At 34.9% G+C, this 13,883-nt stretch overlaps 2 protein-coding genes across 2 annotated transcripts; one reads left to right on the top strand and one right to left on the bottom strand.

The window, feature by feature from the left end:
* Nucleotides 1-3,438: 3,438 nt before the first annotated feature.
* Nucleotides 3,439-7,118, top strand: LOC148172387 (uncharacterized). Its single transcript, XM_088039755.1, has 5 exons — nucleotides 3,439-3,564; nucleotides 3,620-3,839; nucleotides 6,328-6,756; nucleotides 6,861-6,914; nucleotides 7,054-7,118. Exons 1-5 carry the CDS (start codon nucleotides 3,448-3,450, stop codon nucleotides 7,116-7,118), a joined length of 885 nt encoding a protein of 294 aa, XP_087895881.1. The 5' UTR covers nucleotides 3,439-3,447.
* A 5,117-nt stretch (nucleotides 7,119-12,235) lies between these two features.
* LOC148172386 (cdc42 homolog) lies at nucleotides 12,236-13,760 on the bottom strand. Its single transcript, XM_088039141.1, has 5 exons — nucleotides 13,593-13,760; nucleotides 12,963-13,098; nucleotides 12,797-12,911; nucleotides 12,632-12,749; nucleotides 12,236-12,582 (listed from the first exon to the last, which is right to left on the bottom strand). Exons 2-5 carry the CDS (start codon nucleotides 13,070-13,072, stop codon nucleotides 12,380-12,382), a joined length of 546 nt encoding a protein of 181 aa, XP_087895267.1. The 5' UTR covers nucleotides 13,073-13,098; nucleotides 13,593-13,760; the 3' UTR covers nucleotides 12,236-12,379.
* Nucleotides 13,761-13,883: the final 123 nt, after the last annotated feature.

Here is a 13,883-nt window from a genome sequence, read left to right as displayed (position 1 = left end):
GAAAGTCCAAAGGACCTGAAGTCACAATAAAGGATTTCAAGGACTTTGTTACGATTAATCTTTATCAAGGAAGGACCATAAATTTTCTCACCGGGTAACTGTAACTAGTGCTTTACATACCAACAGATTTATTTTCGGGGTGCACTGATACGTACAACCAAAATTTTATGAGAAAAAGTTCAACAAATTCAGAATCAAGATTTATAGGGGTCACAAAACCGACATATCTGTGTTGTCTATCAAGTTTGTCTTGAGAAACCTGTCAGTAATGACGTCTCTGCATATCAATCAATGTTTAACCTCAAACTGTCAACGAGCCATGTTGAGAAGACAGGCAGTGCTACTAACACAATTCAAATTCCAAAGCTTTTTTTCATATTTTTTAATAACTTAAGACTAAATTTAGTTTTTATCCCGATACTCTCCATCTATTTTCAGTCCTATCTGAAGCAAATAAAATTTCAATCAATACTTCTTTAGTCAAATTAAACCTTCCAATTCCAATCTGCTGAAACGAAGAGAAAAATATTTATCTTAGTCGGAAAGGTAAGTGTATTTTTTCTCTAAGACAGCGCCTACAGCGACATAATGAAAATGTTACGTAACAAATAAAATCATCGAACCTTTCCAACACGAATAAATTAACGTTTGGTAGACCTGCCTTTCGTAGCGATAACTGACAAGACAATTCTGAAGTTTTATGAATCCCTGTGGGATAAATTTAGCAAAAAGTGCAATAAATCATTGTACCACGTTGTGTAAACTTCGCTCCAGTTAATGATGACGCCGAGACATTTGTAGAAATTAAATTTCAGTTCAAGTGTACTCGTGAAAACTTCCAGAGATTGTTGTTTTATTTAATAAAAATAAAGTCCACGATGCACTCCAACTTCGAGCATTGTCATCCTCGTCAAAAGCCCATTTAGATTAAATCTTAGCAGTTTTCATAGTCTTGACGCGAATTAGAAATGATAAGATTTTGACTCCTCTCCGACTCGTTCTTCATAAAAACTATACATTACGAGATGAACAACAACTGTAAAATTTGCAATGCCTGCAGCGTACGCTTATTAAATCCCATAAAAATTAATAAACAAACACGAATTGTACACAACTCAATGTACACATTTCGAACTGTTTACAACTCTTGCTGGAAATAATTGTTTGGGTCAGAATTTGCGCGCTTTGTGTTTTCTCGACATTCTCCACTTTTTGCAATTTGTTAACCTAAATGATAGCTTATGTTTTTGATTAATGATAGCAGCAGCAGTAGCTCGCTCTTCCCTCTCTTTCGCTTCGAAGTCGCGCTCTCTGCCAAACTCCGAGTCTAACAAAATCATCAAACCTTTCTTAACAGAATGTGAGTTGCCCCGATCTGATAAAACGATACATTTAAAGTAGATTTCAGCTGGCCGCAAACAAAACAAATACTGAAAATGTTTCCGTGTTCTAAAGAAAAATTCTTAATTTGATCAAATGAAGGATGATGTGAGAGATTGCCCGAAAATTAATTAAATAGCACATGGTTAGTTTGCCGGATAAACATTTATTAACACGAAAACGTTCATGTCGGAGTAATTAAATTAACTCACGCCTGAAAGGAGTTGAATTCATCGAGGGTCGGTTTTTCGAAGATTAACTACTTTATTCTCATTATTAAAATGTAAAATATGATTGGATAGTAATTTATGGTACGACATTATTATCACTTCGCACTCTTTAACAGCTAATTTTAATTAAACTAGCGGCGTAGATTCCAATCTAAGATTTTGCCACTTTTATTGCCGAGTTGATTCAGATTGTTACTCAAGAAATAAAAAATGACGCAAAATCGGATTAGAAAATTGAAATCTATTCAAATTGGATAAGAGACTTTTGGCACATGCCATAACCCACCTCAACGTTAAACCCGTTCTTACCACACCTTCAACTTTTCATTAAGTGTGGACGCTCGGACAATTCCAAGAAGTTATGTAAAAGCGACGTCTTAATTAAGCGTCGGATTTCATCAGTTGTTGCGAACTTTGAATGTAGACCACGTTCTTCTTTATGTATTCCGTTCGTACGTTACACCTCAAACTAGAGAAAGTAAATAGTTGCAAATCAATTGGCAATTTGTTAGCAGAGTCATCAGTAATCCAGCACAATCAAGTGGAAATTGCCATTGGCCCTGAAGAGGGATCAAGGGCCGATTTGTTTACGGTACATTAATATAGTGATTGTAGTGGTAAAATCCTTGTTAGTGACACAACCATTATTCTTGTGGGTGATTTGAAATCGTAAGTAAACGACGAGAAAGAATTGTTGCACTTTTACGGTTCTTTTCTGTTTGATCGTTACATTTACATATTTACGGCAATTCTATACACATTGGATGGGTTAGATCCGACTGTATTATTCCATAAAAAAATTAAAAATTTCCAACGGGTCCAGACAACAGATCGATAAATGTTCAATCAGAACAATTTTTATGGCGAGAAAAGCGGAGAGTTTAAGAATATATTGCGTTTCCGGATAGTAAAATCATCGAAATCTGTATAACATTTTTGATAGCTCCGGGCGTAAAATATGGGAATAAAAATTGGAACGGGCGTCCTGTGGGTTGTTTTTATTGTTTAACTAGGAAACTAAAGCAAATTTGAAGAACTGAATACATCATGCAGAGTAACATTAATATTGCATGGTTCGACCAGACTCGAAGACTCCCAAGAATTTCACAGAGGTGTCATTAAGGGTTGCGCAACTTCTGGGGTTTGGAGACTAATTGAACTAAAACCTGATTAAAATTATTACACGGACTGTCACAGATATCCAATAAAATTGTTGCGTTTAACATAGTTATGTTGATAATTTATTGATTTTGTTCATTGCCAATGAAGTTGCGTTGTCCTATTTAATAAAAGCGGAACCTATAAATCGGTGTCATTATTGACTCATACGGGAAAGAAAGCAAACAGACAAAGAGATAAACTAAATGTTTGCTCGAATGAAAAAGATCAGTTTTTTATTTTTTCTTTATGAGCACATTGCCTTTTTGTACTGGAAAAAACGAGACAAAATCAGGGTCAAGTTTGAGACAAAAGGTCTAGAAAAATTAAGTTTCTACTTGGCCAGTTTAGGGTAATCGCCAATAATGATAAATTTCGTTTCAGGTGTTTCTGAAAATTCCTCCAATTTTTCGCAACTCATAAAACATGAACCATACAGAACGGTCTTAAACAGCATAACCTTTAGACGATTCATCACACTTAACACCGGCTTGGCCGACTTCATGTTAGCAATAAAACAAAGACAAAAGTAACTAGCGCTCAACACTTAATACAAACTCCGGAGCCGATAAAAACTCAATTGAGAAATGAAAAATGACGTCGTTCCACGTTCGATCAAAGAGAATCTAATAGCATCGAATTCCGAACCACGCTGAAGACATGACACAACGACTTCGATATGACTCTGAATCACAGCAAAACGTGGCCTGTGAGCACGTTAGCCGTTGTGCAACTTCGTGTGGATCTTCACGGTCGGACTTACAGCACGTTGGCCGGAAACGCACCGGAATTCCAGGTACAGTCTTATTCTACCAACCTTTCGATTCTTAATGTGTGCTCCTTCTTTGCAGAATGGAGTTGAAGATTTGGGTAATCTTAGCGACAATAATGCCGAACTTCAGGGTGACGAGGATGTTGAAAACGGGGTTGTTTATCCCTTATCGAGGAACCATTTAGAGCTGTTCTCGAAGATGTCGGGACCTGCAATGAGGACCACTATCAGGACTGACACAGTCTCTACCATATTGGAACAGGACACGGAGTGTGACCTTGAACATCACGATGAGCAGGGTCAGTATATTAAATCAATGACTTTTCAATTTATATTACGTTGGTGACAAGAGGGTCCAGATAAAAGCAATTTTTATTTCGTCCGACTTTTCTCGCTGTCTAAAATCATTAATAACGTTTCTTTGTTTAGTGAAAATAAGTTCATCGATTTTTATAAAGATGCTTTCAGGAGTTGGGAAACTCTTAAATAAAAGACTTCTTAAAGATTGGTAAAAAATTATTTTTACAAGGCGAAAAAACAAGACAGTTTTAAATGAAAGTTACCGAGTAAGGGAGCAAAAACGAAGAGGGTGTTTAATAATGTTAAGTTTGCACAAAATTTATTTGAATAATGAACTTCTTGCAGTGTTGAGATAATGGACGTATTATTAGAATGAATTTTACGGTTAAAATTTTCGTTCCATAATTAAAATTTCGGTTTTCTGTTCTTTTTATAGTGATATTTTTACTCCTGTCAATATCATCACTACATTCCTCCGAAAAGACAATAAATAAACCACAATCGTTCACTTCAAATCTTACTCATAAATCATCGCAGAATGTGTGTCAAAGGTATAAAACCCTGACCAGACGAATATTTCCCATTGCCATTTCTCGAATTTTTACGATAATATTTACAAGCACTTCTGACAGCTCTAGTCGTCACTCCTAAAAACGGTTCATAAATACTCTCGAATTCAAAAAACTACATTTCCGTCTTCACAATGGATAGTTCTCCCTTCGATAAATTGCCTAAAATGATACGCCCCAACAAACAAATTGAGTTGTCAAACCCAAGAGAATTCAAGTTTCAAATACCGTAGCATTGTTGGGCAACTTTGCAAAACATTGTAATGTATTCACTTTTTTGTGTATATCAAAAGACTTCCGATTCAAAATAGATTATGCGAGAAAATAAAACCGAAGTAATATATTCAAGTATTATAAATCATGTTTTTATAGCTTATATTGATCGAAAAACATCATCTAAAGACATCTCTTGAAGGTATTAACTTTGTTGGCTATTTGCAAGCAAAATGTTTTTAATTCTGATTATTCATGAGCTGTCTAATATATCAAGAGTGGTGGATGAATGTGACACAAAAGTGTGACTTTTTCATTTTTGCGCAATAATTTATTGCAGAATTGAATTAATGTGAATATTAAAAACAAAGCCCCAGTCTTATTCAACTGGAAATTCTTTTCATTTAATGGAAGTGCTGGCAAAGAGCAGATGCGACGACGTTACCTTAGAAAATGCCACTTTCAAGTTGTATTTACAAGCTTCTCGTGCCCATCAACTAATTAGTACATAAATTTAACATTTTTACCGTGAAGTTCTTGTGCTTGTTTAAAAATAGTTGCAGTATTTACTGCGATAAAAAAAAACAAGTTTTGCGCTAAGCAATAAAATTATTGCATTCTTAGACGATACGATGTTAGCCTAGTTAAATATTCATCGTAACTTGTCGTGATAAACAAATGCGCAGAATTTCTCTTTTAAAAGCCAACACCTTAAACCATACATGGGATTAGTGTCTTTTAAATTAATAGAATTCGCAGAAGAACGCAAACGGTGCGAAGTAAATATCAATAAATGCGAGAAAGTTTAAATGGATTTGACTCCTGACCTAACTAGCGGTTACGTCGAAATTTTCTTGTATTCGAAGTTTTTACAACGTTCATTAATAAAACATTTCGTATTCGCAGTTTCTTCATGGATTTAATATTTTAATATTTATAACAAGAATGTGAGAACCAAATTTCTTGTAGATAATTCCACAATTATACAATAATAAGAACATAATGCTGCTAATAAACAGAAATGGTGGAGGCGCCATATTTGTTGATTTTCGTAATTGAAGTTCAAATTACTGCTGATACACACTATTTTGACAAAAAGTTGTTGTTTTTTGCTAGTTGTTAATTAAACTTCTCCGATTAAATTTACAGTTCCTCAACATCCTTTACACAGCCAGTGACTGTGTTAATTTCTGCTCTAATTTTCTCCCAAAAGAGCGCCTTTGAAATAAGACTTTAATCAGGAAGCATGTATGTAGTACGTTCATACGTATGCATACAGACTTTTGTCTCCTAATTCTAAACAAAATTATACCAACCTGACACTTAATTAATCCTGAATTTCCCACCAATTTAATCTAAAAAGTTATACTTGAAGTTTCCAGTTCACAGAATCTTTCCTCAGCTGGTGTAATTACTTCAAAAGTTTACTAAAACTAAACTAAAATCGATTTCAAAAAACGATCGATCATCTTTGAAACAAGTTAGGGTTGATTTTTTTACAATTCTGCGGAGATTACTTTAAAGTAATAATCATACATATTCCAGTGATCAAACTTTTATTAGATCAGCTCATTTATCACAACTGTCAGCGCCCGAAAGTTTTCCCAAAGCACTTTATATGTTTTACATGTCATCCTCTTCCTCTTCTTCATTCCTCACTAAACAAACCACCCACAACAAAATTACCGATAGATTTTTCCTCTAGGAAAATGCGGTTCTCGCTCGGAAAACATTGTTCCGGAACTTGAAAAATTCCACGTCTTGGCCTTGACTCGCATCGAGGAAAACATCAATGAGGGTGACTTCCACGCTATGGGTCGACGTCCCAGCATCAAAGTAGACAATTGGGACTTTATCTACACTGAAACTAAACCCAACCGGTGTCCAATTCATAGTTGTCTCAACGACTCCAACTCTAATGGTGGAGGTGTGAAGGGTCCTCCTGATTTACCCTTAGACGCAAGGAAAACTACAACTTTGCGAAGACATTATTATCTAGAGGGCGGTTGGGGGTGGGTTGTGGTGGTGTGTTCAGTGCTGGTGCATGTGTTGAATCATGGAGTACAACTGTCGTGTTCGCAACTTATTCTCCCAGGATCGGAGAAGTTCAAAGTGGAAACGGTGCATTTCGCAGGTGAGTTTTTCTCGATTTTGATGTGCTCTTGTTGCTAATATTGCTGTTGAACTTCGCCGATTCGTGGATGCACTGGCAGCCATCGGAAATTGGTTTTGTTACAGTTTTATTAGTTTTTTTAGTTTACGAGGTGCGAAAGTCTCGCAGATGCAGACTGAGTAAAACGACGACAATATGAGCAATTTATACGTAAAGTGTCTGCTGGAGTTCATTGATAATATCGAAAATTCAACTCCACTTGTCATCAAGAAAATAATTCAATATTTTGTGTGAAAAGAATTTTAAATGTGTTGGTAGCTCTACGTGTCAATCTGAAACAGTTCTACCAACATATTAAAAAAATAAAAGGCCCCATACAGTGAAACAAACGGAACAAATAATTTGAGATTCATTATTGGGTTAACCGCTCATTTTATGGTCACTAAATAAGAACTAAAAGTCGAGGCTAAATCGACGGTTTTAATGTCATGCCGTCATTTACCATAATTATGTAGAGCGGAATTCGTTGCGGAAATTTAGATGCATTGCGCTTTAATCAAATTTAATACCTTGTTTCAGTTGTGTAATAAATGTAATGTATAAAACATGATTAGTAAACAAGATTATATTTTTAGTCTGGGAGTGATAAAAATAACGACAATGCAGAGCCGTTCCTACTCATTTTCTTTTTAATTCATTTTTTCATTCGGAACAAATTAGCGGACGCAATTCATAAAAACGTCCTGTGAATCGAAAAAATTAACGGCAATAATTTTTAACGCTGCACGTTACGATCTCGGCCTTTAACAGAAACAAGCAAAAAGCGATTATGGCAGAAATGCTAAACAGGACTATTCCATTCCGCTTCTATTCTCTTTATTATTTGGGGAATTTGCATAAGGTGCCGGTATTTACTCAAGTCGGGGCGTATTTCTATAAAATAAAATTCCTCTAAACTAGGAGCTTTCCAAACTTTAAAATAAATCATTCTGAAAATTGCTTGCGAAGTTTGATTTTCTTCCAAGTGCGTAAGCGTGTCGCAAATTAAAAAATACATAACTCATGCAGTTCTTGTGGTGTCAGCAGCGCATTTAGTCAAGTAACTACTAAATTAGAGCGTCACACGTAAAAGAAGAAGAAATTTGTGTGTTTTATGAAGTTTGTTGATAAAAAAAATCACGCCTTTGACTGCTTTCGGCATTAGCCTTTCTTTTATGATTCTGTGGGCTGAGCATGTCTTGCAAATCATCAAATAAGACAAAATAAGATTTCATCCCTGAAGGGAATCCACGCTGATATCAAAAGCAAGTTTCTGAGAAGTAATACTGAAAGCCTTGGGTTTTCCACCTACATGTGAAATTTTCTTTCATTTGTGTAATATAAACGTCTAGACTTTAGACCGAGCAGCTACCTTGTGTATCGTTTCAAACAGCTCTTTCTGAAGTGGGTGACTTTAATTATGTAATTACGACGAATTAATGAATCTGTAAACTCGACAAACACGATGCTTCGACTAATTTGTAACTCATATTGAAATTACTTTGAATTTAACGCAACAGCTTGTAAATCAATGTAAATAACTCAGTCTGATTGTAAGGATTGATAGCGCTAATTAAAGGGAACAGTCAGTTAATTTGCCGAGATTGTATCTCGAAGGAACTTAATCGAATGCCAAGCACGTTATTCTGGGCATCCTGAAAGAAATATTAATACATAATGGGTTAGGATATTAACTATTTTTTACTAAATCCTTCATTATCATTATCGACGGTCCAGAATAAAACTAAATTTGGGACACCAAGTATATTAGACAATGTGGGTATAAATTTTGTGTTATTTTTTGTGGCAGTTCGATATAGAATCCAAAAAGTATCTACGAAAACGACAACGGTCTGGAGGCTTTTTTACTTTTATTTCGTAGATTATTGTTATTTGCTCTCGGCTACAATTTATTGCATTAGCGTTGTCTCTTATTCCCGTAAAATCCGTTCCTGAATCGGTTGTTTATTATTACAAATGCATAGAAACAGATTTATTTGTTCGACACACTAAATATCTATCCGCACAATTTTCTTCAGTTAAAATGTTGAACGCCACTAACAATAAGTTTAGCGTAAAATCAATATTGGCAAATGTAATTACTCGCTTCAAACTTGATAGTAATGGATGCAAACATACATGTGCTTTTGTAAACTGAATCCACGTGAAGCAATTCTACGTAGTTCGTCATTTAACTCAAAGTAGTTCACGGTGCATTACTCAAATATTGTGCGGAAATATTTGTATGAACACATTTTCTAAATATTCCTGCAATGTGACGTACATAACTTTCATATCTAGTTATAAAGTTACCTATAAGCATTTTATTATGCACTTACTTTGCATCTACTGCATTTTACTATTCTTTTTTCTTTTGTTTAATAATGATTAATGCGAAATAAACGCACTCGTATTTTTTACAGCTTCTTGGAAAAGCAGAATAATATTCTCACAATTTGCTCAATTTTTACAAGAAAAACTTCTTTGCTGAAATATTATGACCTTAATTGGCGAGCTTTGTAAGTAGGAAGCAACGTCATTTTTAGCAGCGATTTTATCTGGAATTACATTAGTGCAGAGCGATGCAACGAGTATGGTTTAAATTGAATTTCACAGAATGCAAAACGTGCTATTAAGCTCGAATTCTAGTTCCTGCACCGAGGTATCATCTTTATTGAACTTAAAGTTTACACGTGTGGCATATTCTAGATTATTCCTGCGATGACCACCGATCATATATTTCATTTAATTAAAGTGAAACGATTTAATTTTAGAAGAACTCTTATGCAATCAATAAAATCTTTGATAATTATATTATCGTTCCTCGCTTAGCCGTTCTTCTTCACCGTCGATTAATGTACGGTGACACAGATATTAAATTGGAAGTAGAAATCTTTGTCGTCGAGTGCAGTTAGAGCAATGACAGAGCAATTGGGGCTTAGTGCTCTTCTCCTGAGATCTGGGATCTTCCTGGGAAGTTTTACTGCCGTGGCTTACTCGGTCACTGAGCGGCGGGAACAAAATAGAACAAACCTAAAACTTTCACGCGAACTTATAACAAATGGCCGAAAAACAACATCGCAAACATCCCGTATGCATATTTAGGTAAGACGTCCCATGGATTTACTGGCACTAACTGTAAAATTTTATTTTAACCGATGCGGAAACTTGTTTGGCCGGTCCATTTGCTTATTTTCAATTAAGAATGACCTCAATCGGGGATGGGGAAATTTATCGACAAGGTTGGGAATGGATGAAATTCGATATTGTGCAAAAAAAAAGTTTACGTGACGGTAATTCTTTGTTAAAAATTTACGGTGGTTACGAAAAAGGATCTCAAAAGGCTCAGTTGCGTTTCTGAACAACAAATTAATTTTATTCAAACAAGCAACAAATATTTAATTGACACCTCTGGAGTTCATGACACAGTTTAACAGTGTTAAAAATCGAGGCAGTTGGTTCTGCATAACAGTTAAATATCTTTGTGGATGAAACTGGATGATTTTTCCAATTCACGTTTTGTGGGACGTCGCGTGGAATAATAAACATTTACATACAAACTGACACATTATCTTGTCGGGGTTTGTGTGACTAATAATAATTAACCGCTTTTTTTAAAAAGAATTGGGTTTGAACATTACTTCTCCAATTCTTGTAGGTTTATAAAAGATTTTTTTACCATTCTTGATTTGCCACGACTTCTCGTGCCGTATCATTCTACTTTAGAGAAATAAACATTTATTTATTTAGTTTTTTAATTGTAAAAATGGTGGATGCGCCGGGTCACTTTTAATAAAACTAGTGACAAATGAAAACATTTGGGTAGAAATCAAACCGGGTGTACGCTTTTATTACGTTTTTAACTAACAATTATAAACCTTTGGTAAAACTCAGTCGTTGTCAGTCAATTTACACTCTCTAAAAAGTAATTTTACATCATATTGTATGTATTTCTTGATTGCAACGTCTTTTGCTAGAAATATTAAACCCTTTATTAACATTTTGCAGACGTTGTTCACCTTCAAGTTCTCTCCGTTTACCATCTAAACGAAGAGTCTTTGGACAAAGCGCAACATCGTTTTAAAGACGTCGTTCCTGTTTTATTAGTCCTTCGTAAGCATCAACCCTATAAAAATTCTATGAGCGCGGCAAGATTAAATGAATAAATTCAATGTAACGTATGTGGCAAGGTTTGAAACAGTGCACTTTCCCAATATCAGCTGCAGCAGGAAAATACGAAGGAGACGTGACGTTCACTCCCTAAATATTACCAACGGACGATGAGACATCAAGCCATCCATAAGAGGAAGGACATTCGCTGAAATGTTAATTTAAAGCTAGGATCGTTGACCCAGCATTCCTCACACTGTACATTGCAACGAATTTGTCACCAGTGAACTGATTTATCGGGTGGTATATAAATCCTGGAAAACAATAAATAGTGGCTGTTTAGTTTTTGCATTATCAAACATCTTGCCGTGAAATATGAGATTTTCATGTTCGAAATGGACAGCAAGAGAGATATAAATCGGTGTTGGATTTGAATATTTAAATGCAACCCCGTTTACGATCGCAGGAAATATGTCAGCGCTCTTTTTACCCACAAAGCGAGTTGCTGAGGACAATAATCCTATTATGTATGCGTTCTTTTCAACAAAACTACAGTCAGTTTTTTTACAAATTACTTCTGGAGGTTTCAAACACAAATCAAAATTAACAAGCTTATCGTGGAATGTTGTGCTGAATTTACTGCAGGCACGTACGTTTGATTTCCACAATTCGATCTTGTTTTAGTGATAAGAGATACACATTGAGCGAACCAGATTCGAATAGTTACCACAGTTCAATTGGGAGTTTCATTGCTTTTTACAGTTCAAACTCGAACTTCTAGTTCGATAAATTTTGGGAAACGTCTCTCAGAGGTAGATACTTTTAATACTTTCGTGCAGATGCTTTATTCAATTTCGGAAAGTCTGTTTACCGATCTCACGTTACTGTATTAAGCGAAATTTACGAGCGGACTTACATGTTATTGCAAGAGAGATGGATAAATCTGAAGATAAAATTTTGTGGCGGTAATTAACAATAGTAAACAGAAGAATAAACATTTCATTCCAACCACGATAAAAAATTGTAAACCTAGTGCTCAAACAATCGACTATAATGCGCGGAATCAAAGAAAGTAATTCTGTTTTAGAACGTCAGTAAATCCCGGCATCTAGCGTTTGAGTGTAATTATTTGAATAATGTCAGAGGCAGCATGTTAACTTTACGGGCCCTTTATTGCTGTTACGTTGTAAAGACATTGAAAGAACACATAAAATTAAAAGTACCTACCAAAGATAGCTAATTTGAAATATATCACTTTCTGGAATATTTTTTATTACTTACAAAAAACCGTTTTGCAATGTTTATTATTACTTCCTATAAAATGAGGAAACAAAAAGTTGTGAAAGCTAACTAATTGAGGGTTTATTTTTATTCCCTAATGAATGTTTTATCTACAGACGTCGGAAGTCACTAAATAAGTTTGTATTTACAGTGTAATTAAATAGCGATACGAAAATAAAACTCCAAAGGTTATAATTAATATCACATTGGAATATCAAATTAAAGTACAGACGGGACTGCTTTCTCTCTTCACCACATGGTTTACGTAAGTCGTGATGGCTAAACAAATCGTTTCGTCGACATTTTTTCCTAATTTAGATGAGTTTTCTATAAATGCGTCTGCTTTTATCAGTTTAGCTAGTCGTTGTCCCTCTGCAGAAGAAACTTGTTTTTTTCTTTCTAAATCACATTTCGTGCCTAAAAAAAACTGGTAATTTAATTTTAAATAACGTTTGAGAGGACATACCAGCTAATATCAATTTTGCTCTAGGACAACATTTTCTCAATTCTGGAGCCCATTTTTCTTTTACGTTATCCCAAGAATTGACATCATCCACTGCATAGCACAATATAAAAACGTCGGTCTAAAACACACTCAAAGTAATTCGGTTGATAAGAAAATCATACTTACATCTTTATAGGCCAACTGGCGCAATTTTTCGAATTCTTCCTGACCAGCTGTGTCTTGTAATATCACTGTATAAGCATCCCGATTTACTGGAATTGTCATCGAATAAACATCAAAGCTACAAAAAAAGCCATAAACAATGTGTTAAGTTGAATTAAATTTGACTTACACTGTTGGAATATATCTTTCGTCGAATTTCCTGTCTTTGTAGACGATCAGCATGCAAGTCTTGCCTGTGTCACCGTCCCCGACCACCGTAATCCTAATGCGTTTCTGCATTGTGATGAAAGACCATATGATGACGTCTTCAAAGTAATCAGCGAACAGATAAAATAATTGTAATTACGTGCAAGTGTCGTTTTTATTGTGGTTTTCAGAACGTGATTATAAAGTGGATCACAAAATTTGCTTTGTCATGAAGTTAATACTCGAAAATTCGTTGTAGCCACAAGCGGAGGGTTGTTGGAAATATACGATGCCATAAAAAAGTCGTTTAATTTTATATTATTAAAAACGTGGCCAGAAAAGACAAATTGTATTGAAAGTAATAATCAATTTTGTCAGCACAAAACTTAGAGGAGTTGTGTGATAAGTAGATATCTAAAACATCATTTTATAGATAACACAACTGAATTAAATTAAATCCTTCTCTATATTATAATAAATTAGTTTTGAGCAACTGCTCGTTGATTTCCGTACAAAGAAAGTGGATTTTCATGTTACAGTTGGGATGAACTTACCTGCATATTTTCAATAGATTTAACGACAAATTAACGACAAACTAAATCGCTAAACTTACCTTTTAGTATCCCATTACAGTTAAAATCACGAACAGAAACAACATGAAAAGGAACGATGCATTGTAACAGAAGTTATTGCGGTTAGGAATCTACCTTGTCAAAAAATAAATGAGCCAGGTTACTTTAAATTATCAAGATAAGATAACACGTTACACAAGAGCGTGAGTTAGTCTGTTAACCAACAAATATACGTTAAAAATAATAACCCTTGTATTGGCAGAGATAAAATTCTTTATCATTTATCAAACAATACTGTCTATATTATTGCCACTACTGTAATTCGTTTGCTG

The sequence above is a fragment of the Gnatocerus cornutus genome, chromosome 6 (genome assembly GCF_029298725.1).
Source record: "Gnatocerus cornutus isolate USDA-ARS CGAHR chromosome 6, icGnaCorn1.1, whole genome shotgun sequence".
NCBI lineage: Eukaryota > Metazoa > Arthropoda > Insecta > Coleoptera > Tenebrionidae > Gnatocerus > Gnatocerus cornutus.
The sequence above is the reverse complement of the archived record's forward strand: the minus strand, read 5'-3'. Positions and strand labels throughout refer to the sequence as shown.

Excerpts from the sequence above, each read along its gene's own strand:
- LOC148172387 (XM_088039755.1), top strand. The coding sequence starts at position 3,448 with ATGACTCTGAATCACAGCAAAACGTGGCCTGTGAGCACGTTAGCCGTT. Across the intron at positions 3,565-3,619 it reads GAAACGCACCGGAATTCCAG|AATGGAGTTGAAGATTTGGG; the intron begins GTACAGTCTTAT and ends CCTTCTTTGCAG. Across the intron at positions 6,757-6,860 it reads GGAAACGGTGCATTTCGCAG|TTTTATTAGTTTTTTTAGTT; the intron begins GTGAGTTTTTCT and ends GTTTTGTTACAG.
- LOC148172386 (XM_088039141.1), bottom strand. The coding sequence starts at position 13,072 with ATGCAGAAACGCATTAGGATTACGGTGGTCGGGGACGGTGACACAGGC. Across the intron at positions 12,750-12,796 it reads GCCAGTTGGCCTATAAAGAT|ACCGACGTTTTTATATTGTG; the intron begins GTAAGTATGATT and ends AGTGTGTTTTAG. Across the intron at positions 12,583-12,631 it reads AGCAAAATTGATATTAGCTG|GCACGAAATGTGATTTAGAA; the intron begins GTATGTCCTCTC and ends AGTTTTTTTTAG.